At 43.8% G+C, this 25,000-nt stretch overlaps 3 protein-coding genes and 1 long non-coding RNA gene across 4 annotated transcripts in view; all 4 read right to left on the reverse strand.

Annotated features, from left to right (window-relative positions):
* LOC123502778 (transmembrane protein 120 homolog) overlaps window positions 1–4,844 on the reverse strand; it is a 59,347-nt gene extending 54,503 nt beyond the window's left edge. The window contains exon 1 of the mRNA XM_045252036.1: window positions 4,659–4,844. The gene's annotated coding sequence lies outside the window, so the exon portion shown is untranslated. The remainder of the gene's footprint in view (window positions 1–4,658) is intronic.
* Window positions 4,845–5,321: 477 nt separating this feature from the next.
* Window positions 5,322–13,757, reverse strand: LOC123502774 (ATP-binding cassette sub-family F member 1-like). The gene is made up of 10 exons (XM_045252025.1): window positions 13,510–13,757; window positions 11,495–12,583; window positions 10,790–10,986; window positions 10,574–10,674; window positions 10,250–10,334; window positions 9,346–9,545; window positions 8,627–8,813; window positions 7,686–7,814; window positions 7,285–7,383; window positions 5,322–6,953 (listed from the first exon to the last, which is right to left on the reverse strand). The coding sequence occupies exons 1-10, from the start codon at window positions 13,748–13,750 to the stop codon at window positions 6,105–6,107; spliced, it is 3,177 nt and encodes a 1,058-aa protein (XP_045107960.1). The 5' UTR covers window positions 13,751–13,757; the 3' UTR covers window positions 5,322–6,104.
* A 1,559-nt stretch (window positions 13,758–15,316) lies between these two features.
* LOC123502776 (solute carrier organic anion transporter family member 4A1-like) overlaps window positions 15,317–25,000 on the reverse strand; it is a 24,965-nt gene continuing 15,281 nt past the window's right edge. Inside the window, exons 3-14 of the mRNA XM_045252027.1 lie at window positions 24,125–24,308; window positions 23,798–23,875; window positions 23,425–23,642; window positions 22,890–23,061; window positions 21,650–21,752; window positions 20,557–20,678; window positions 19,649–19,894; window positions 19,261–19,456; window positions 18,857–19,019; window positions 18,486–18,682; window positions 16,848–17,030; window positions 15,317–16,493 (exon numbers count right to left, since the gene is read on the reverse strand). Coding sequence (XP_045107962.1) covers window positions 16,265–16,493; window positions 16,848–17,030; window positions 18,486–18,682; window positions 18,857–19,019; window positions 19,261–19,456; window positions 19,649–19,894; window positions 20,557–20,678; window positions 21,650–21,752; window positions 22,890–23,061; window positions 23,425–23,642; window positions 23,798–23,875; window positions 24,125–24,308 — 2,091 coding nt within the window. The 3' untranslated portion in view covers window positions 15,317–16,264. The remainder of the gene's footprint in view (window positions 16,494–16,847; window positions 17,031–18,485; window positions 18,683–18,856; window positions 19,020–19,260; window positions 19,457–19,648; window positions 19,895–20,556; window positions 20,679–21,649; window positions 21,753–22,889; window positions 23,062–23,424; window positions 23,643–23,797; window positions 23,876–24,124; window positions 24,309–25,000) is intronic.
* Window positions 15,317–25,000, reverse strand: part of LOC123502780 — a 20,296-nt gene continuing 10,612 nt past the window's right edge. Inside the window, exon 2 of the long non-coding RNA XR_006674222.1 lies at window positions 15,317–15,742. This is a non-coding gene — a long non-coding RNA (uncharacterized LOC123502780). The remainder of the gene's footprint in view (window positions 15,743–25,000) is intronic.

A 25,000-nucleotide genomic window follows, 5' to 3' on the forward strand; every position in this document is an offset into this window, starting at 1 on the left:
AGAACAAATAACTAAGATTAAACTTTTACATATTAGTATTAAGTAAACTACAAATTATAACACACACACACACACACACACACACACACACACACACACACACACACACACACACACACACACACACACTAACAGTTGTTTAATAATGTAAATAGCTCTTGTCCGGAACCACCACACGCACACACATACACGCACACATTTTAGAAAGTGAGAGAGAGAGAGAGAGAGAGAGAGAGAGAGAGAGAGAGAGAGAGAGAGAGAGAGAGAGAGAGAGAGAGAGAGAGAGAGTTAGTGCCTTTTCACTGAATAAATAATAATAATAATAATAATAACTAATAATAATGAAGAAGAAGCAGAAGTAAATAAATGAGTGAAAGAAAAAAAAAGTAAATGAACATGTACAGATGAAAATAAGTAAACGTAATTAATAACAGTAAAAAAAAAAAAAAACTAAATAAAACACAAAATATACTTATACACAAAAAGTCAAAGGAAACACAAACCAACACAAATCAACACAAACCAACACAAACCACCTAAGCTCAACAAACAACATGGCTCCAAAGTGAATAAATAGCCATTCACTCACTCACTCATTCATTCATTCACTCACTCACAAACTTGTACATCATTCACTCGACGGTTTCACTCGCGAGCCTTAAATGTATGTATGTATGTATGTGTGTGTGTATGTATGTAGCAATTCATAATGGCCGTGTGTGTGTGTGTGTGTGTGTGTGTGTGTGTGTGTGTGTGTGTGTGTGTGTGTGTGTGTGTGTGTGTGTGTGTGTGTGTGTATACATTTGTTTGTTATTTAAGTATCTATCAGTATATTTGTTCATTTATCTATCGATCTACTTGTCAATTTGTCTTTCTAAAATCTATTTATCTATACGTCTGTCTGTTTATCGATCTGTCTTTATATACCTATGTATCTCTATCTATATGTCTATTTATCTCTATCTATCTGTGTATTCTTCAATCGATCTATCTGTCTATCCGATTGTCTGTCTATATATCTATCTTTCAATCTTTCTATCTGTCTATCTGTTCGTTTAACTATCTAACTATATTCCCTCAGTTTCTTTCCTTTCAACTTCCTAACTCATTTCAAGTATCCATCTGCTATACTCTACTATTTTATTACGAATCAAATGTATTAATCTCGACTACGTATTGTAAAGCTACCATGTTTTTTTTTCAGTATTATTACCACCTTACGTAATTCTGAATGTAATCGTTTTCTGATTTACTACATGCTGTCTATTTCTTTCAGTATTTGCAAGCCATGTGTCAGTTTTTTTGTTAACTTATTTACGTAATAAAAAATGTAAATTGTCTTGTTATTTTTCCTCTTACATTCTGTCGACCATCTAAACTGGTTCGAGTCACTATGAAGCACAATGAAACGCCACTATGCTTGTTAGTTGTTACGACCGACTGACGACTGACTGACTGTCAGTCTCTCTCTCTCTCTCTCTCTCTCTCTCTCTCTCCAGCTTTTTGAATATCAGTGTTGAAGAGGAAGCATTCAATTTGTCAGCTGGTTATTCACGTGTCAGTTTCCATCCATAATCAACGAAAATGTTGCCGAAAGAATTCCCGATTTAAACAGACAGACAGAATTTTTTCACTTGGTTAAACTTTTACAACTTTTTAACACACACACACACACACACATCTGATAGGGTTATCCTTCCCACGTGTGTGTGTGTGTGTGTGTGTGTGTGTGTGTGTGTGTGTGTGTGTGTGTGTGTGTCCAATCTATTAGTATTAATATTTTATAGGAAATTTCTCTTTAAAATATGCATGCTCTCTCTCTCTCTCTCTCTCTCTCTCTCTCTCTCTCTCTCTCTCTCTCTCTCTCTCTCTCTGACTCGTAAAACCCCATAACTTTATTTTTTTATCACTCATTAAATTTTCAATCCTCAGTGGTGAACGAGCAAGGAAACAAACAAACAAACAAACAAGTAAAATAAATAAATAAATGAATAAATAAAACAACTTTCATTATATTCTGATAAAATATTTCTTGGTTTTCTTTTCAATTTGCATTTTACTTTTATTTCTTTCCATTTTTCCATTAGTTTCAAAACACTTTACCTTTTAGCCTACCTACGTGACTCTTCCACACACTTTTCCCTCACCTTTTTCACACTTTGACATTTTTTCTTCTTTTACGAACATTTCTATTACATTTTCTCACTTTCCATTTTATTCTACCTATCAGTCTGCCTGTTCGTCTGTCTATCTGTATTTTACTCGTAGCATACAGGCTACAGTACTGTTTACCCCTTCAATTCTGCGACGCGTTTTTATGAGTTTTGGGTGTTATTAGACTTATTTCATTGACATAAGGAACGATCTATGGAGGTCAGAAGATTAATGGCCAGAGTCTTCACTATTTTAATCTCCACACACAAGTTTCTGAAGGTATAGAAATCACCAGATAATAAGCAGAATGAACATGGAAGCACGTCATGCTACTGAAGGGGTTAAGGTGCACACTCCGGGATGTGATATATTCTCTCTATATACATGTCATGCAGTGTCTAGTTTCACTTTGCTGGTAATTAATGTGAATGAATGTACAGCGATCTGGTCCCTCTCTACACCACACCTCCACAACGCCACACTGCTTCCCGCTTCCCGCCTCCCGCCTCGCTAATACTCGCTGCGTCTGGGAGTTGTGGCGCGGGGCAAGACTAAGCACTGACCATCATTGACTATAATGCACGCAGCCACAGCATTACAGGAAACAGTTAGCAAATGACGAATTGATTTTTTTTTTTTTCGTGTCAGTAAAGGAAGAGAACAAGTAACTGAACAAATAACACAGCAATACAGTGGTTGGCAACTCACCTGCTTCATGACGGGCGAACCGCGCCTGATGGGCTGATCTTCACTACTGTGAACGTCACTATTGAGCTTAATAATGCGATATTCTTTCCAATTGACGTCAATTTGTGCTTTTTTTCCTTGAATTCTGCCCCTCTGTGTGTTTGTACTTGTAATGGTGCCACGCGGGGCCTGTCACTGTTGTCTTCACCGCGGCACAAAACACTCATGGCACGGCGCACGCAGCCCACACTGTCACTGTCACTCACTCCCATCACGTCACGCAATGAATAATACCATGCCATGTCATGCATATCATCACCACACAACTGTGTGGTGATGATATGCAAACTATGACTGTGACAAACACTTTCACATTAACACAAAGAGAGATACACGCTGTCGCTCCTCGCCTGACTAATGCAACACTTCCTGTCACTGCGGTGTCAAGATGTATACCAAGGATTCTAGAATATATTCCTTGATGTATACTGACTACTGAGTGATGGGTGGAGTATTGCAATGAACGTTTAAAAAGTACCACTTAACAACATTTGTAATGCTGTGTTCCTGTATATTTCCTTCACTAACACAAACAGACATTTATTCTATCATTTGCTAACTGTTTCCTGTAAGGTCTTGGCTGCATACATTAGACGCAATAATGGTTACTTAATGCCGCGCCGCACCACTCAGTAGTCAGTACGTCGCCAGGGGGGAAAGAAGGGAGGGAGGAGGAGGTCCACCCACAAACTCAACACGTTAATTTCTCACAAAATAAAGGAAAACACAACTTATGCCTATTGAACATTTTCGACTTACAATTAACTGAACTATCAAATCCCGAAATGTGTACCTTTAACTTACGGAACACTTTGTATATGTCTGTCAGTCTATTAATACGTCCGTCTATCCATCCATCTATCTATCACCCTGTTTGTTATGCTTTCGGGTTATCTGCTCGTCTATCCATCTGTCTTTTAGCGTATATGTCTATTAGCACGCCCCTCAATCTATCTATTTATCATTTAACCCCTTCAGTACTATAACGCGTTTTCATATCCATTTTGTTTACTATTTAGTGATTTTATACACCTTCAAAAACTTCAGTGGGGGATTGAGATAGTGAAGACTGGCCATTAATCTTCTGATCTCTATAGACCCTTCCAAATGTAAATAAAACCGTCTAATTGTACACAAAACTCAAGGTAAAAATGTGTCACAGTACTGAAGTGTTCATCACGTTTTCACACACCAACACTGCGCCACACACGAACATAACCCCCCATAAGCCACAGTGGAAAGGTCAACTCCACGCATAGGTCAAGTCAAATCCCGTACAGATCCCGAACATCCAGCCTTATCAGGAACCATCAATGAAAAAAACATAATATTTCAGGGCTCGTGACGCGATACACATCTCTACGGACTGTTTCTCTATACACGACAATTATTAATGTTCCGTAAGTATTCAGAAACGCTTTACTCTTTCTCTCTTTCTCACCACGACTATTTTCAACGACAACAGAAACCATTACTCTGGATTTTAAAGGAGTGTCTTTTGAATGCAGTGGAGGTACAGAGCGAGTGTTTCTGAATACCCTACAACACATGATTAAAATAGTGAAAGACAAACATAAAATTAAGAAAAGTGGTAATCAGTGGACAGTCATTAAAGAGAGAGGGAGAGGGGAGGAAGTAATAAAGGAAGAAAGGAAGGGAAACGCAAAAAAAAAAAAAAAAAATAAATAAATAAAATAAAATAAAAAAGGTTCTATAGGAGAGAGTGCGGGTAGGGGGGGAAGAGGCGTGACACTTACCGACAGTCTCTTTTCGTTCCTTCCCTCCTCACATGCACAAGCCTCCAAGCCTGCCTTTGTGCTGGGGACTCAGATGTGCCTCTACGTCTTGTGTGTGGCAGGTGTGCTCCAATTAAAGGCTATTTACACGAGGCTGCGGGGCACACCATTCCACTCACTCTCACATACACACACTCACTGTCTAGTGGCTACTCTCCCGTCGTCCTTCCCCCCTTTCCTCTCCCTCTGATTCGATGCCTCTCGACTCTGGCTCGTATTTTCAAACACTTCTGCGCTTCACCTTCACTATTTCATGAGGGTTTATTCAAGTTTATAGGAGATTTCAAGGTGTTTCTAAGGGTCTATAGGCAGAGCGACATGATTTCTGCATTTTTAAGTGATGAAACACTTGAAAACCACGCTAATCATCTGTGTCCTTGGAAAACAGTAGGGGTGAGAGAGCAAAGCATTTCTGATTAAGCACCGCTGTTCGCGGTTTGGTCTGGTTGCTTGGTTCTTTTCTTGTTTTTCTACTTTTACTGATTAATACATTTGTTATTTGATTCGTGGTGGAGGAAAGATGAGTTTAAGGTTATAATGACTTTACAGACCCACAAAGAGGAAGACGATGCTGATAAAGGAGACATCTTGACATTAGGAAAGGTTACATGCAAAAAAGCAAAATAATCATATAGCTTTATTACGATTACATTAAAATATTCGTTCTTCCTTGCAATCTTCTTTTAACCACCTTATGAGGCATCTTATTATCCAGCCAGCCAGCCAGCCAGCCAGGCCAACTAGACCAGCCAGCCATAATCAAGAACACACACACGAACGCACATAAAGTCTTGGAAATAAACAATAGTCTCCATTTTTCTATTCATCACTTTTTCATCATTGTCCTTCCTCACTATCACCACTCCCAGTTATGATAATGAGTGTAATAATAATAATAATAATAATAATAATAATAATAATAATAATAATAATAATAATAAATCATGATTGTGTTGAAGCGTTTGAGAGAGTCACCACCGCCAACCATCATCACTAAACACACACACACACACACACACACACACACACACACACACACACACACACACACACACACACACACACACACACACTTTCTCTCTCTCTCTCTGAGCAGGGTATAGGTGACCGAAGCAAAAATATAAATGAATTCCAAATATCTTTTAAGCCAGAATATTAACAATTGACCTAGTGACCTAAAAAAGCTTGATGACCTGACCTTGATCTGCAATGACCTAGGAAGAAGCATCAGTAGTAGTAGTAGTAGTAGTAGTAGTAGTAGTAGTAGTAGTAGTAGTAATAAAAACAGTGGAAATTGAGCCATATATCCTCTGGAAGCTCGAAAATAGTAACACTAGTAGTAGTAGTAGTAGTAGTAGTAGTAGTAGTAGTAGTAGTAGTAGAGATAATAGTAGCAAGAGTAGTGGGCTAGAGTTCGGCAGCATTGTGGGCTGCTATACTGGGACTGTTGATGACTTCACCCAGCTCGTCCAGGAGTTCCTTGCGGTAGTCGTCAAAGTCGCCGTCTATCTCGTTGATGGTCTGATCCTCGATGACCCACAGACTGCAGTCCGTGTCCCTGATGAGCCGCTCGTCGTGGGAAACAATCACCACACCGCCCTTGTACTCCGATATCGCCTCCGCCAGGGCGTCGATGCTCTCAATGTCCAGGTTGTTGGTCGGCTCGTCCAACACTAGCACGTCTGGCGAGGAGAGGCACAGCTCAGCCAGGGCCACACGAGCCTTCTGTCCACCTGAGAGATCCTTGTTCTTGATGGTGTGTGCGTGGGAAGCCAGACCAAATGTGCCCAAAGCCTTGCGTGCCTTCTCGTACGGCAGGTTGAAGAGACGCATGAGGTACTCTGATGGGGACTCCTCTGCAGTGAGATGCTCGCCAGAGTGCTGATCGTAGCGGCCAATCTTGAGCCGGTGGTTCTTGCGCTGCTCCCCGACAGTCGGCGCGAGTTCCCCCAGCAGGAGCTTGAGGAAGGTGGACTTACCGACACCATTTGGCCCAACAATGGCAATTCTGGACTCCATGTCGATACCGAAATCCACATTTCTGAAGAGCGGCTTGTGGCCGTCATAGTTGAAAGAGACAGAGTAGAGGCCAAGGATGGGCGGCTGCAGCGGTGGCGGTTCGGGGAAGGAAAACTTGACCACGTAATCCTGCGGCCGCTCCAGGAGTTCTGTGGGGCCACTGTCTTCCTCGTCCTTCTTGTTCTTGGCGCGGTTCTTCTCCTGCTTGCGTGTGAGAGCATCCTTGGTCTTTTTCTCCTGTTGGACGCAGAGAATGGCAGGAGTTAGTGTCATATAGAGAGAAATAGAGGAATCAAGCTAATGTAGGAAGAAATAAAGGAATTAAATAATGTATGGAGGAATGGAGGAGCCTAACAGTGTAAGAAAAAAGGGAAGAGGAGTTAGATAATATAGAGAAAAAGGGAGGAGTTATGATATACAAGAATAAATATGAAGTAGTTAATAAATATAGACAAAGAGAAACAAGCTAATAAAAAAAATATTAAAAATCAGGAAAAAAGTAAAGAAAGTGGAAGAAAATACAGGAATAAAAACTTTCAAAATGAATAATACAACAGAATGAACTCACAGCTTGTTTCTTGCTGGCTCCTGACGCCTTCATCTCCTTGATCCTCTTCTCCTGTTTCTCATACGCCTTGATCTGCTCCTTCCTCTTTTGCACCAACATCTGCAACCACCAACACAACATTCAACACACCCACTCACACAAACACTACACAACAGACAAGCAAACCACAAACAGACAAAAATAAGTTTCAAGATATTCATCCCAGACTTTTGGATAACTATTGATCTTTAATAGAACTGCCAATCAAGACAGCCTTTTTGGGGGTTTTGTTGCCCTTGCCTGGCTTTTCTTCTTGCATAAAGAAAAAAAATAAATACATACATAAAAAAAACTAAACCTATGAGAAAGACCAGATGACCTTAAAGTAACAAAAACAGGAGTCAAAATCCTTCAATCCTCACCTTCTTAAACATGGAGTAATTTCCCTTGTAGTAGAAGAGTTTCTGTTGGTCCAGGTGAATGATGTCCGTACACACGTTATCAAGGAAAGATTGGTCGTGGGATACCACCAGCAGAGTCTTCTTCCATCCCTGCACAACACAACACATTAACAACACTTCTGCCATTACTAACAGCAGTCTTTCTTCTTCCAACCCCGCACAACAAAACACATTAACAACATGTCTACCATTATCAACAGGAGAAACATTCTTGAGAAGCAAATTTATCATCTCTGTGGCCTTGGAAAAGTGAAAGAAAAAGAGAGAGAGAGAGAGAGAGAGAGAGAGAGAGAGAGAGAGAGAGAGAGAGAGAGAGAGAGAGAGAGAGAGAGAGAGAGAGAGAGAGAGAGAGAGAGAGAGAGAGAGAGAGAGAAGAAAGGAAGAAATAGAGAGTAAAGCCTTTCCATATACAGTCACACATCACAAAACAAAACAGTAAGCGACAAGAGCAGACAACACACACACACACACACACACACACACACACACACACACACACACACACACACACACACACACACACACACACACACACACACACACACACACACACACACACACACACACACACACACACACACACACACACACACGCAGTGTAGTGGTAAGCACGCTCGACTCACAATCGAGAGGCCCGGGTTTGAGTCCCGGGAACCAGCGAGGCAAATGGGCAAGCCTCTTAATGTGTGGCCCCTGTTCACCTAGCAGTAAATAGGTACGGGATGTAACTCAAGGGATTGTGGCCTCGCTTTCCTAATGTGTGTTGTGTGTGATGTAGTCTCAGTCCTACCCGAAGATCGGTATATGAGCTCTGAGCTCACTTCGTAATGGGGAAGACTGGCTGGGTGACCAGCAGATGACCGAGGTGAATTACACACACACACACACACACACACACACACCTGCAGGTAGTTGTCCAGCCAGATGACAGCATTGAGGTCGAGGTGATTGGTGGGTTCGTCCAGCATGAGCAGGGTGGGTTCCATGAAGAGTGCTCGGGCAAGAGACACTCTCATCCGCCACCCGCCTGAGAAGTTCTTGGTGGCACGTCCTTGCATCTCCAGCGTAAAGCCCAGACCTGCTAGGATCCTGAGGGAGGCATGGGAGGAGTGAGTGAGTGAGTGAGTTAATGAATAAGTGAGTGAGAGGTCTTGGTGTGTGTTCAGGGATTAGTAGATGGTGAAATATGTTGGTGAATCTGTACTTGCTAACACTTCATCTCCAAATTTTCACATTTCCACATTCATTCTCGTTACTATTTGGTGATTTTAAACAGATTCAGTAACCTATGTTAAAATTGTGAAGACTGTGGCCATTAATCTTCTGACCTCCACAGACCCTTCTTGATGTCAATAAAATGGTCTAATCATGCACATATCTCAAGGGAAAAATGTGTCCCAGTACTAAAGGGGTCAGGTTAGGTTGGGTTAGCTTAGGTTATGTTCACACACTCTTATCTTCACTCCTAAGTCTTCTAACATTCCCCTTACTTTCACATTTAAATCTTTATCACCCTTAAGTCTTCTAACAGCTCCCTTACTGTCACTCATACATCTTCAAGTAGCCCCCTCATTTTCACCCTTAAGTCTTCAAGTACCCTCTTTAATCCTGATCCCTTTACCTCCTGGCCTTGGGTTCAGCTTTGTCTGCTCCGATGGCCTTCAGTTCTTCATACACCTCCTGCAGTCTGTCCATGTCCACCTCCTTGTTCTTCTTCTTCATGTCTGCCTCCAGCTGGTCCCTCTCCTTCAGCAGGTCCAGACGCTTCTTGTCCGCTTGCAGCACCACATCAATGGCCGGGGTGTCATCCGCTACCACTTCCTGCGTGGTGATGGGGTGGTGAGTGATGGTGTGGTATGGTGGTGATGTGGTGTGGTGTGGTGTGGTGAGCAGTGGTAATGTGATGTGGTGAGTGGTGGTAATGTGATGTGGTGATGTGCAGTGGAGAGGCATCAGGTGTTGATTTTCAAGTACATGAATCAGTTTTCTTTGTTGTGTTCACTGTAAAGCTTTTTTTTCTTTTGGTTTATTCAGTGTACAATGTTCTGATCAACCTGTGACTCACTGTACTCTTAATTCATTCTTTCTACATCATAAAATTATACAAAGGAACTGAACACAAAACCTTCATGTAGATACAAACTAATGAACCCTTAACTTATACTACACACACACACTCAAACATCATGATATAGAAAAACAACACATAAAACCCTTTTTCTGTGTCTATAACTTTCTAATCCACCAATAAACCTTCTCAATTTATTCTTAGCACATCCCAAATTAATTCAGAAGCATAAAAACAAACTAAAAACCTTTAGGTAACTTTTTAATACATATCCTCAAACATCATGGAGTAGAAAAATAACAGATAAAACCCTTTTTCTGTGTCTATAACTTTCTAATCTACCTATATACCTTCTCAGTTTATCCTTAGCACATCCCAAATTTATTCAAAAGTATGTAAATCTTTCTAGTGCCTGTGTGTCACTTTCTAGCAATAAGACTGTGTCCCCGTCACTTGCCTGCTCACAGTACAGGACATCAATGTTGGGTGGAATGTTGAGAGCTCTGGACTGAATGTGGCGCAGCAGTGTGGTCTTGCCATGCCTGTCGAGGAGAGAGGGAGAGAGGAAGAGCATTATAAGTGTGGTCTGGTTAGTGTATCCTTGTGTATCTTGTGTATGGAGACAGGACAGCACAAGCACAACTCTTTTCCTGTATGTTACAACTAGGTAAACACACACACACACACACACACACACACACACACACACACACACACACACACACACACACACACACACACACACACACACACACACACACACACACACACACACACTCACCCATTGGGTCCCACTAAGCCATATCTCCTGGTATTGGCAATCATGAGGGAGGCATTGGTGAAGAGAGCCTTGCCCTTTGCTGAGATGCTGAAGTTCTCAATCTGGCAAGAGGAATGAGATGAGAGACAGTGTAAGGAAAGTACTTAAATCCATCCATCTATCCATCATCAATCAACCACCAACACCACACCACTGCCACCAACACCAGTAAGGCACCTTAATATCGACGGCATTCTCAAGTTGCTGCTGCTGTTTGTCGGACTTCTGTGCCTGAGAGAGGGAAAATGTGTCATCCAGGGCAGAGGAGCCATGGCCGCCCTTCTTCAGCATTGCCTCCATCTGTCGCTCGTACTCCATCTGCTGCTTCACCTTCTTCCTCTCCTTGTGGGTCAGTTTCTTCAGAGCCTCCTTCTCTGTGAATGGTTAGGTATGGTGAGGTGTGGTGAAGTGTGGTGGGTTGAGATAAGCTTCCTAACATGTGAATAAAATAACATGATTTTAGAAGTTATGAATGCATTTGAACAGCTTGTGTCTTTGAACCATCTAATGAGGTGTGGTGAGGTGTGGTGAGATAAGGTAAGGTAAGGTAAGGTAAGGTAAGGTAAGGTGAGGTCGGATAAGGTTGGTGGTGGTGATGGTGGTGATGTCTTTTCAGTAAATAAATTAAACAAACAAGGCAACAACAAACAAAAGTCAGAACATATTCAAAACTTACCCAAAAATTAACTTTCGGTAACTGAACAAATAAAAATCAACCGACATCAGTGAAACAAAAGCAAAAGTAAAATAAAATTGACTGAAAAACAACAAGAAACAATGACAAGAACAACTTTCAAATCCACAAAATGAATAAAATAATGATGAAAAGACAAAAATATAAATTAAAAAATTATAAAATAAATAAATAAATAGATAACTAACCTTCTTGTTTCTTCCTCTTCAGTTTCATCTCCTCTGTTTCCTCCTCCTCCTCTTCTTCCTCTTCCGTGCCTGACCCTGCACCCTTCTCCTCTTTCACAGCTGGTTCTGGTTCTGGTGTCTTCTCCTTCTTCTTCACCTTCTCCTCCTCCTCCTTCTTCTCTTCCTTCTTCATTACTTTCTTCTCTGATTCATCCGTTTTTTCCTCTTTCACTTCTTCAATTTTCGCTTTCTCTTGTTTATCAGTCTTTGTCTTCTCCTCCTTCTTCTTTACATCTTCTTTAGTCTCTTTCTCTTGTTTATCAGTCTTTGTCTTCTCCTCCTTCTTCTTTACATCTTCTTTAGTCTCTTTCTTGTTCTTTTTCATATCGTCGTTTATCTTCATCACCTCCACCTCTTTCTCCAGTTTCTGTATCTCGTCCTCCTCCTCCTCCTCTTCATCTTCCTCCTCCTCCTCCTCCTCTTCTTCTTCTTCCTCCATCTTCATCACTTTCTTCTCCTTTTTCTTCTTGTTTTGTTTGGCTTTTAAATTTCTTGCCTGCATTGCCAAAAATTCATCTTCATCGGAGCCCTCATTTATTTCCATTCCCAGCATCTTCTCCATCAATCTATTCTCCATTCCACTGTCTTCCCAATCATCATCTTTCCCCTTCTTCTTCTTCTCCTTCTTCTTCTTCGCTGACTTGGGCTGGGCGGGAGTTTTTGTTGTTTCCTCTGGCTCTTCTTTATCTTCCTCGTCGTCACTCCAATCATCCTTTCCTCTTCCCTTCTTCTTCCCCTTCTTTCCTCCCTTAGGTGCCTCCTCTACTTCATCATCATCATCATCGCTCCAGTCATCCTTTCCTTTCCCCTTCTTCTTTCCTTTCTTTCCTCCTTTCTTCTGTGCCTGTCCCTTCTTCCCTTCATCATCAGAATCAGCATCATTTTTCCCCTTCTTCTTGTTCTTCTTGTTCATCATCTCCTCCTCATCATCGCTGATATCGTGTTTTCCCTTCCCTCCCTTCTTCTTCTTCCCCTTCTTCTTGTCGTCCTCTCCGCCTCCCTTGGCTGTTCCTTCGTCGTCGTCATCGCTTACGTCACCCTTGCCTTTACCTGCAGATAATGGGATTTAATTGTGTTGGTTAGGTTAGGGTAAGGGAAATCACTACTTACTTGTCCTTCAGTTTTCACCCTTAAATATTCCTTTGGTTCTTTAGTGTGGCAATGGAGAGGTTGACATAAATTGGCATATTTTTAGGAACCATTTGCCATATTTTGGTAAACAACCCTGGTAATGCTGGGGTGATGGGATGTTCTGTCTGGTGCATTAAAGAGATTATTTATTCTTTTTTTTTTTTTTTTTTCTTTTAGGCAAGAGGAGAAACCAACCAAGGAAAAAAAAAATAGACCCATTAGTTGCCAGACCCCTCACAGTTCAACAGTCAACCAAAAGAAGGGAACAAATGTCTTGAAACTTCAATCTTAAAAGAAGTCAAGTTGTAGGAAGATGGAAACACAGAAGCAAGCAGGGAGTTCCAGAGTTTACCAGAGAAAGGTCTGAATGATTGAGAGTACTGGTTAACTCTTTCATTAAATAATTGGACAGAATAGGGGTGAGAGGAAGAGGAAAGCCTCGTGCCGTGATTGTGAGGAGGGGAGGTATACAGTCAGCAAGATAAGGATGGTGTATTATGTCCAAAAACATTAAGAATAACATCAATGATGACATTAAACTTGACGGCAGAACGTTGCACTGAAAAAGTGTCAAAATGTCACCAGAATTCAAAGTAAGTATCACTGACAGACTGAGTGAACACACCTCTGATACGCCACCAAGTTGGGGGTGGGTCACCCTTTTGTGTGTATGTGTGAGGCAATGCAGGATTGACATCTCACTGTGACATGTCACGGGACCAGCCAACCCGTGACACCAATTCACCACCAGTGCCAAATAAACTCCTAGAAGAGAGAGAGAGAGAGAGAGAGAGAGAGAGAGAGAGAGAGAGAGAGAGAGAGAGAGAGAATTTCTTCCACTTTACCTTTCTTCTTGTTCTTTTTCCTCCCACCAGCTGTTGCCGCCTCTTCCTCCTCCTCCTCCTCGCTCTCCCTCCTTTCTTCCTCCTCGAAATCCTTCTCTTCCTTGCCCTTTGCCTTCTTTCCCTTCTTAGGCGCCATGGTGTGTGTCCCTGAGTCCCTGAGGAGGCCGGAAATTAGGGAAATATGAGGGAGAGAGCTATAAAACACTTTCCCCCATGTGGACTCAGGCTGGAAAGGGACCATGTATATAAGTGTTTTTGTCAGCTAATGAAACTTTTGCTGCTCCTTGATAAGTAAACTGTCTCCTTTTATTTAATTTGTTATATTTAATTTCTTTTTTACATGTTGAATGGGTTTATAAAGCTTGTTTATTTGTTCTCTAGAAATCAAGCAACCAACCTGTCTTTTTGATTCGCATTGGAACCACTATGAATTTTAATAGTTTGAAATATCTTTGTTTTGTTCTGTTTATTTTATTTAGTGGGTATTTCCTTATATATTTTGTGGGTTCCATTTGTAATATTGTTTTTTGTGTTTTGATAATATTATAGTAGTTTCATTATGGATCGATTTGAATATGTGCATTAGGTCTGTATAAAATCTGCGCTTTGAGCGTTTGAATCTTGCTTTTTTTTATTCACTACTGCAAATATCTTACGACAAGTTACGAGTAATGAAACTAATGATGACAGTTCCATCATATGACGCAGTATTGCCTCCCTCCCCCCACCTCTCTCTCTCTCTCTCTCTCTCTCTCTCTCTCATATGATGCAATCTGCCTTGTTTCACGCCCCCGCGATGCTCAGCAGAATTGTGCGGGAGCGATATAATAATTCTGGTGCCTGGTGGTGGTGATGGGTGACATGCAGTGATGTGGACGGCTGGACGCACATAGCGACGTATGGATGCTGGGAGAAGATTTGATTGATTGATTGATCTTTATTGTTGTAGCAATGTATAATTATAACAAAGGAGGAGGTCGGGTCATGCCGGCCATCCCTAAAAATGGGACAGACAGGATTTAAGCGTCAGTCAGGACTCAGGAGATGGAGCTGAACCACGTCCAGCCACAACCACAAGTCTAGCACCAGCGTCGATCTTATTTTCCCGCACCGTCAAACTGAGACAGCCATATATTCACCCGAATGACCTCTTCGGCCATAGCGGCAAGATTGGTCTGTACCAGGTCAAATGTTCCAGGATCCCTGGGTGCCCAGTACCCACTCCTTATCATCAGTGTCCGTGAGAAGGAATAACTTCGAGTGTTTATTGGTGGAATGAATTTGGAAATGTTACGTTAAGAACATAAGCTGCAAGAGGTGGTCAGGCGGCTCAGGCCTGCACTTGGCAGTCCCTGTATGAGCAAAGCTAGTAACTTCCATCTGTCATCCCAATCCATAAATCTATCTCATCTTTTAAAGCTCCCTATTGACTCAATCAGCACTGACATTACCACTGAGTCCATCCCATTCATCAACCACTCTTAGGATTTCTGAAGCTTTAACCTATTATTTCTGGTTCACTCCTGGCTTACCATAGCTTGAAGGAGTGGCCGTGTGTCAGTGTTACTTGGTAAAAAAAAAAAATAAATAAATAAAAAAAAAAAGTATTGGAGCTTCAGAAAAAGACCAGATTCTTATAAACCTTTATTGTCTCCTATATGAGTTAAAAATAAAAGACTCTTAGGATTAAAAAAATAATGGACGATATATTTTGTAAGGCACCTCCTTTGCCCTTCACTTCCTTTCCCTCCCTCCCTCCCTCCCTTACACACATACACATACACTGGCTCTGGGATTATACTATGTGTGTGTGTGTGTGTGTGTGTGTGTGTGTGTGTGTGTGTGTGTGTGTGTGTGTGTGTGTGTGTGTGTGTGTGTGTGTGTGTGTGTGTGTGCAGGTGTTACCATGGTGATATATACAAAGTTAGGATATCAAAATTGAACAGAATTAAATATTGCACAGACATCACTATATATAAACATCACATATACACTCTCTCTCTCTCTCTCTCTCTCTCTCTCTCTCTGACAAATTCATTATCTTTATCTCTTCCTTAACCTCATAATAAAGCTATCAATCAACAATTAAGACAATTTCTTCTTGCCAGCCTCTGCAGATCAGTAACAATCAATATTTTCTCACAGTATATTAAGTACAAACACCAAATCTAACTACACACACACACACACACACACACACACACACACACACACACACACACACACACACACACTGCCCTGAATGAAACCTGGTGATGGTGATGAAGAGAGAGAGAGAGAGAGAGAGAGAGAGAGAGAGAGAGAGAGAGAGAGAGAGAGAGAGAATGTAAAGGTAAGATACAAGAGATAGTTGTAAATATGAATGTAAATTTGGGGTAAAAATGAGATAATTAAAAGACAGACAGACAGACAGATAGAAAGACACAGAGAGGAATCACAAACATCACCAGTAAAAAAGAGAGAAAAAAAAAGTGACAAAGATGGATATAATAAATTCTACACAAATATATAATCAAAACCAAAGAGGAAGAAGAAAACAAAGGAAAAGGAAACATAGACACACAAAAGGACAGAATACACAATAAAACAAATATTAATAGACGACAATAATGAGTTTAAAAATACACACACACTAAATGACAACAAATAAAGAAACAAAAACACCTCGACATACTCAACACTTCATAAAATTCATCAAAATATTCAACGACATTCATAAAAAAAATAACAATAATAATTTTGGACGTCATATTTCTCAGGTAAGATCGGCGGCCAAGTTGTCGATCCCCTGCAGCTCCCTGGCCCCCCGGAGGTCCTTCGGGTCACTGCGTGGGGTGCATGGGGGTGTGGTGGGGGAGGAGAGGGTGAGGTCGTTTTGGCAGTGGCGGGTGGCTTGGCGGGGTGGGGATTTGTACAGCCACCAGGATATGATGTACAGAATGGTGGATAGGAATTTGAACAGCACAGAGATTGCCATCATATATCTGTGGGAGAGAAGAAGGAAGACAGTGCTAAGTTAGGATTGGTTCACTTATTTACCCCTTCAGTAGCATGATGTGTTTCCATATTCATTTTGGTTACTATTACACAGACCCTCACCAAACACACCTGCTCATATAGAGGTTATCAAAATGAGTGAGACCACTAGTTAACCTTTGTATTAGATAGAAAATAAACCAACACATACATATACACACACACACACACACACCAGCTCATATAGAAGTTACCAAAATGACTGAGACCACTAATTAACTTTTGCATATTGAACAGGTAAATAAAATAAAAACCAACACACACACACACACACACACACAGACAGACCCTCACCAACCCACCTGCTCATATAGAAATTGTCATAGCTCTTGCAGGCGCCTTCCCTTCCACAATTGGACTGCCAGAGGACACAGGTGTGATCAAACAAGGCACCAAACAAGATAGGGCCAGGAATAGTCCCCAAGAGCCTGATCACTATCCACTGCAGCCCCAACGCAAAGGAACGGTGGGAGGCTGGCACACATCTGGGGAGAGGGGCTGGTTAGACTGTCAGAAGCACAAAAGAAGGATAGTGAGAGGGAAAGGAAGGAAGATTGTAGTGTAGAGAGAAAGGGAAGAGAGGATCGGTAAGAGGGGTAAGGTGAAAAGTGAAGGATAGTAAGAGGGATGAGGGAAGGAAAGGGGAGAAAAAGACTGGGATGTGAAGAGGAGAGAATAGAGAGAGAGAGAGAGAGAGAGAGAGAGAGAGAGAGAGAGAGAGAGAGAGAGAGAGAGAGAGAGAGAGAGAGAGAGAGAGAGAGAGAGAGAGAGAGAGAGAGAGAGAGAGAGAGAGAGAGAGAGTTGGCAGCTGCAGGGCATGCAATCTCTCTTGGTTATCCATATCTTGCAGGATCAGTACTAACTTGGTTGCAGCTCTTAGCACCCTTTCTAGCTTTCTTGTGTGTATCTTTAGGTGCGGTGCCCACACTACCTGGGCATACTCTAGTTTTGGCTTCAGAATCGCTTCTATGCTTTTCTTTACTAGAGACTCACTAAGGTGAACAAAACTTGTTCTTATATTAGCTACTATTGCCAACCCTTCTCCCACAATTTTGTTTATATGTCCCTCTGGTGACAAGTTGTCCTGTATTACAACCCCTAGATATTTTTCTCTCTCTGTACATTTAATATCAGTCCCGCCCAAATTGTATCTTGTGTGTGGTCTGTGGATACTTCTTCCCATCTCCAGAACATGACACTTGTCAGCATTAAACTCCATCATCCACTTTATGCTCCATTCATGAAGGAAATCCAAGTCCCATTGCAGCCTGAGACAGTCATCCGGTGTTCTCACTTGTTGCATCATCTTAGCATCGTCCGCAAACAGATTAATATAACTTCCCACTCCATCTGGTAGGTCATTTACATATATTAGGAACATTAGGGGTGCCAACACCGATCCTTGTGGAACTCCACTTGTTACATCAGCCCATAGGGAACTCTCACCCCTTACCATTGTCTTCATTTTCCTCCCTGTCAAATAATTTTTCATCCATTCCAATAGCTTCCCTCCTATACTGCCACAACTTTCCAACTTCCAGATCAGTCTGCTGTGAGATACTTTATCAAATGCCTTTCTTAGATCGAGATAAACACAATCAGCCCATCCTCCTTTCTGATCCACAATATCAATTACTCTAGAATAAAAAGAGAGAGAGAGAGAGAGAGAGAGAGAGAGAGAGAGAGAGAGAGAGAGAGAGAGAGAGAGAGAGAGAGAGAGAGAGAGAGAGAGAGAGAGAGAGAGAGAGAGAGAGAGAGAGAGAGAGAGAGAGAGAGAGAGAGAGAGAGAGAGAGAGAGAGAGAGAGAGAGAGAGAGAGAGAGAGAGAGAGAGAGAAGAGAAGGAAAAACAGAAAAAAAAGGATGATGAAAGTAGAGAAAAAGAATACAAACTTAAAAATATATGTGTGTGTGTGTGTGTGTGTGTGTGTGCGTTCCTCACCTGAGCGTGCCAGAGAGAGCGGGCAGACTGATGATGAATGTGAGGAGCATGGTGACAAAGAAGATGGCAAGGAACATGGGCATCAGCAGGCAGGAGGTGGGGCATTTCTCCAGTAGGGCAGCATCAGGGGCCAGGCGAGCGTCTCCCTGTAGCAGTGTGGGGGACGGGGGCGCCACACACCTACATCCTTGGAACACCTGTGAATTGGGGGTGGGAGAGACACAGGTTAAAGTTATGTTATGGGGCCTTTACACTTCAATTCCCATCCAGAAACATTAACCTTGACCTTATTCTTGCCTCCTTGACAGTATCCTGACCCAATATATTGTAATGTGACCTTTAAACCTCCAAGCACTACTCTAGGCACTAACCTTGACCCCGTCCTGGCCCTCCACCATGTTGCTGCAGCCAGCGTGACACGGGGAGAAGTACATGATGTTGTTGGCACCACAGATGGGATTGTAGTTGACGTCTTGGCAGCCACACTCCTCGTTACAGCTGGAGATCAGACTGGGCTTGGACAGTACCAGTGACCTGAGGGAGGAAGGCAGTGATAGCTTATTACAGTGTTTACAACATTCTTGTCTTGCTCTTGTTTAGTGGTCAGTTTAGATATTGTGTAAGAAAAGGAGGAAAAGGCTGAAAAATAGGTATCTAGACTTATTTACTGAATACATAGGATGAATATAGATATGGAGATAAAACATTATGGCCCCTGTTTGAACCATGTAATGTACAATTAGGAAAACACACACACACACACACACACACTCACTTATTGGTGTAGTCCACATTGACACCAGCAAACTTGATATTGGGGCAGGAGATGACGAAGGTGAAGCAGGAGAGGAGACAAACCACAGAGAAGATGATGCACATTTTGAGTATCCCTGAGCAGGACAGGTGGAGCCGCTTAATGATCCACCCACCCAGCAGTGTTCCACCTCCACCTGCTGTCACTGCCACAAACCCTGACATAAACAACAATGTGTGATAAAAATGTTGGAAAAAAAAGCACTTCTGCCTTCACAACTAAAGCAGCAACACAGTGTTATCATCAGCACATCAACAATCACAGCTGTAAAACACACACACACACACACACACACACACACACACACACACACACACACTTCACAATAACAACAACAACAACAACATACCAACAATGAGAGCCGCAAAACTCGCCGCCATGCTAAACTGATTCTCCAGGAACTTGGGCGTGAAAGTAGCAAACCCCGCCAGCAGGATCCCCTCGGTGGCCCCGGCGATGGACAGGGCCACAAAGGTCGGGTTGAGTGCCAGAACCTTCACAGCACGAGGCAAGTCCTTCAGTCGACCAAACCCGCCGGCCACCTCTACCGCACCCACGGCCTCAGACACTCGAGACGCCTTGATGGCCTTGGCACCTGCAGTAGTAGTAGTAGTAGTAGTAGTAGTAGTAGTAGTAGTAGTAGTGGTGGTGGTAGAAGTAATGGTAGTAGCAGTGGTGGTGGTAGCGGTAGTAGTAGTAGTAGTAGCAGTAGTAATAGTAGAAGTGGTGATAGTAGTAGTGGTAGCAGTAATAGTAGTAGTGGTAGTGGTAGTAGTAGTAACAATATATCCCACATATTACAATACAAAACATTCCCAATACACACACACACACACACACACACACACGGCCCGGTAGCTCAGTGGTTAGAGCGCTGGCTTCACAAGCCAGAGGACCGGGGTTCGATTCCCCGGCCGGGTGGAGATATTTGGGTGTGTCTCCTTTCACGTGTAGCCCCTGTTCACCTAGCAGTGAGTAGGTACGGGATGTAAATCGAGGAGTTGTGACCTTGTTGTCCCGGTGTGTGTTGTGTGCCTGGTCTTAGGCCTATCCGAAGATCGGAAATAATGAGCTCTGAGCTCGTTCCGTAGGGTAACGTCTGGCTGTCTCGTCAGAGACTGCACCAGATCAAACAGTGAATTACACACACACACACACACACCACCACCAAACCTCTCATATTCACACTTTTTCCACATCCTCACCCCCTATACCCACACCTCCCACCCCTCACCCCACACCCCCCCTCCTCCTGACCTGGCAGCTGAGTAGGGAAGGCCATGATGGGCCAGGAGATGAGCATGCATAGTGACCCAGCCAGCAGGAAGCCGATCCACCAGCCGCCCAGCCAGAGGTCACTGTCTATCTGGATGCCGTTCCTGTGGGGTCAAGAGGTCACAGGTCAAGGGGTTAGAAGCTTATCGGTAATATTCTAAACTGTTTCCTATTTTTTTTTTTTTTTTTTTTTTTATGTAGGAAGAGTGAGTGATGATATTTCTGAATTATTGAGTGTGTGTGTGTGTGTGTGTGTGTGTGTGTCTTTTTCGAGGTGTATTTTGTGAGTTTCTTGTGTATTGTAAAGTATTTCTAATTGAGCATTCTTGAGGAATAACCGTGTATGAATTTCTTATGTAGTTTTATGTATTACTTGGCTAAGTTTCTATTACTACTACTACTACTACTACTGCTGCTGCTGCTGCTGCTACTTCTACTACCACTACTACTAGTTCACATGACTCATCTTGAAATAACATAAATTACAAATGAAAATAAATAAAGTTACAAAATGATACAAGTTGTGTGCTATTACTGCAACCCCCTCTCTCTCTCTCTCTCTCTCTCTCTCTCTCTCTCTCTCTTACACCTTTGGCACACACACCTGTAGCTTCGTTAGTCGATATCTGATGGACACTTGACAGGTGTTATTTTGGAGTAAGAGGAGGAGGAGGAGGAGGAGGAGGAGGAGGAGGAGGAGGAGGAGGAGGAGGGGAGGTATTGAATTCTATGGATGAGGGGAGGTGGGAGGGAAAGAGGTGATGCAAGAGGTGAGAAGTGATGAAAGGTGAGAGGGAGAGGAGGAGGGAAGGAAGAGTTATTGAGAGAGAGAGAGAGAGAGAGAGAGAGAGAGAGAGAGAGAGAGAGAGAGAGAGAGAGAGAGAGAGAGAGAGAGAGAGAGAGAGAGAGAGAGAGAGAGAGAGAGAGAGAATGGAAAAAAAAAGTTGGAAAGGAAAGCAATATTGTCTCACACATAACATTCCTCGTGACCAAGAGAATAAGTGGGAATTTGAGTGGGACCATGCAATGTGTGGTAACCATGCGATAAGTGGAGCGGGGCGGGGCGGGGCATTACCTTTCTGGCAGTATCTCAGGAGCGTTGATGTACACCGTGAGGAACTGACCGCCCAGCACGTAACCCGCCGCTGGGCCCACCACCGCCATGGCGTAGAAGATCCCTGCAATGTACAACACGCCTGTACGTCAACACACACACACACACACACACACACACACACACACACACCAAGACTATCTGAGATCATACTTCCATACCCTTAGTCATCTCACGCCTAAATCCCTCTACTCAAAACAAATACACAGATCCCAAAGCTCAACTCGATAGATTTCACGTTCATGCAGCGAATCCCAGTTTGGCTTATCACAATAGGGAGGGAGGGAGGAAGGAAGGAAGGAAAGGAGAAGAAAAATAAGGAAGAAAAAAACGAGAATGACCAACAGCAACAAAAACTAACACAACACAACAAAAAATAAACAATGAAATACAGAAATGATACTAATAAAAAGAAAAAAAATAAAGAAAAATATCGTTAAAAAGGCGGCCACAGTGGAACAATTGAGTGCCTGAGTGAGCCAGCCATGCCTTGTAATGATTCCCGCCCCTCCTCTCTTGTATTAGACTTCACACCAACACGCAGGACAAGACAGCTGCATGACAGGAGAATATTAGTGTGCAGGCACACGGACAAGCAAGCACACACACACAGACAGACAGACAGACAGATAGACAGACAGACAGACAGACAGACAGACAAACAGACAGAAAGATGATGTTGAGTAACAGAAAGAATAGAATAATACTACTACCATCACTATCAACAACAACAACAACAACAACAACTAACACTCCCCCCTCCCCCCACATACATACAGGTACACAAACACCCACTGTCCTTCAATCACACACACACACACACACACACACACGCGTAGTGTAGTGGTTAGCACGCTCGACTCACAATCGAGAGGGCCGGGTTCGAGTCCCGGTAAGCGGCGAGGCAAATGGGCAAGCCTCTTAATGTGTGGGGTGTGTTCACCTAGCAGTAAATAGGTACGGGATGTAACTCGAGGGGTTGTGGCCTCGCTTTCCCAGTGCGTGTTGTGTGTTCTACCCGAAGATCGGTCTATGAGCTCTGAGCTCGCTCTGTAATGGGGAAGACTGGCTGGGTGACCAGCAGGTGACCGAGGTGAATTACACACGCACAAACACCCAATGACCTTCATTCATCCACCAACCCAATCTCTCTCACACACACACACACACACACACACACACACACACTTGGAATACTCACCCAGGTAGACAGAGGACATCTTGACAGGTACAGACTCGTCCAGGTAGGTGACGCCCAGTGTGTAGAGCGGCGAGGCTCCCACACCGTGCAGGAACTGGCCCAGGACGAACACATGGCGGTAAGAGGACAGCCAGTTCTCCACCAGCACCCCGCACTGGCTGTCTCTCGTGCCCTAGTGGGGGAGAGATGGCTGGGTGAGCAGTGTATAAGGGTGGGTGAAGGGTGTAGATGGGTGTATGTAAGCGTAGGTGACTCACTAAGTGGTGTAGGTGGGTGGGTAACAAGTGTACGTGGGGTGTAGGTACGTGTCTCTCAAAAAACACTTGAAGACCTACCAGATAATAGCAAAAGCAAAGGAAATCTCTTAAAAACAACATTCACTTCCTTGACGAAAATAAAATCCTAGATAATCACAAAAGAAAAAAAAAAAAAAAGAAGAAAAACGTATTTCACCTGAATCCCTTGAAAAGACCCACCTCGCAAAGACAAAAATCTCAAAACAACATTCTTTACCAGGAAAACCTTGAAGACCTACCTGGCGAAGGCAATACAGTATGGAGGAGGCGTTGCTGTTGTTGGGGTTGTAATGTGGCACGAGGAAGTGGGGCAGGGCGAAGAGGAAGGACCCCGCCCCCATGATGAAGATCCCCCAGCCCAGCCACCGCGGTTTGCAGCTCCCGGGGCGCGACCCGAGGTACGACACGGGCACGGAGCACAGCAGGGAGGCAAGGTCATACGCTCCCGCTATCAGACCTGTGGTGGGAAGAGGAGGAGGAGGATCATTTCACCATTTTCATTTACCTAGCTATAATAAACTAAACACACCGAAAACACCAATAATAATAATAATAATAATAATAATAATAATAATAATAATAATAATAATAATAATAACAAATTGTTCTCACCAGCGTCTGTGGAACGAAGGTTGAATCTCTTCTCGATTGTAGTGATGCACACGTTGACGAAACCATTCACTACCATGCCTGTATGAGAGAGAGAGAGAGAGAGAGAGAGAGAGAGAGAGAGAGAGAGAGAGAGAGAGAGAGAGAGAGAGAGAGAGAGAGAGAGAAATAAATTATACTAATCAGTTCACTCTTTATGGAGATAAACTTTGATATATACGCATGTATAAACATACACACATAAATATACATCTGTCCCTGTACTACACACACCATTGCTCAGTGTGTGTGTGTGTGTGTGTGTGTGTGTGTGTGTGTGTGTGTGCTCACCCTGCGCGGCGGCGGCCCAGCACAGCCAGAAGAGCACCCACTTGGAGGTGCGGGTGTGCTGTAGCCAGCGGGGGCGCAGACACAGCCACCCGCAGCTGCCGCCCTCGCCCTCCTCGCCTTCCACCAGGTCAGCCCGTGAGGAGCCTAGGCCCGCCGCGCCCTCCAGGTCACTACTGATGGACGCCTGCGGAAGTAGTCATGTTCAGGCTAGGGTAGGGGGAGAGTGGAGAACAACATTGTACAGTGGGGGGATGTGAGGGAAGTGAAGGAACAACAGGAGGAGAGGAGGGAGTGTTGGAGGAAGCTCCCTCCGCACCTTGCTGACGGGCAGAGTGGTGGTGGTGGCAGTGGCAGCGATGGCGGCGGCGGTGGTGGCAGTGGCGCCAGGCAAGAAACCGTTGAGGGAATGGGTGTCCACGGCGGGCAGCGTGGAGGCCGCCGCCCTGCTGAACTGCAGGCCCTCCACCAGCAGCGAGGATACGGGGCCACAGGCACGCCCGCCCTGCAGCAGGCCGCGGCGCCCTACGCCTGTTCCGGGAGCACTCTTCATGCGAGCCCCGCCCCCCGCCACTCCATTCTTGAGCGAAGATTGCAGGGAGTGGGCTGCGGTGACGCTGGTGCCTCCCTGCAGGCGCAGCGTGGAGGCAAGGGGCGGCAAACCCACGCCGGCATGGCTGAGGGGGCTGCCCACGCCCACTATGACCAGACTGTCACTGTTACGCAGCCTGCGGGCAGACAGGCGCCTCAACCCAGCGGACCAGCCGCCAGGGTTGCTCAGGGACGCCCTGGACTCTGGGGACTCATTGCCGCTGCTGCCAGACGAGGCGGGCACCACGCGCCCTGGGGACACGCGCCCTGGGGACACGCGGACCCGGG

This window comes from Portunus trituberculatus, chromosome 12, assembly GCF_017591435.1.
Source record: "Portunus trituberculatus isolate SZX2019 chromosome 12, ASM1759143v1, whole genome shotgun sequence".
Lineage (NCBI taxonomy): Eukaryota > Metazoa > Arthropoda > Malacostraca > Decapoda > Portunidae > Portunus > Portunus trituberculatus.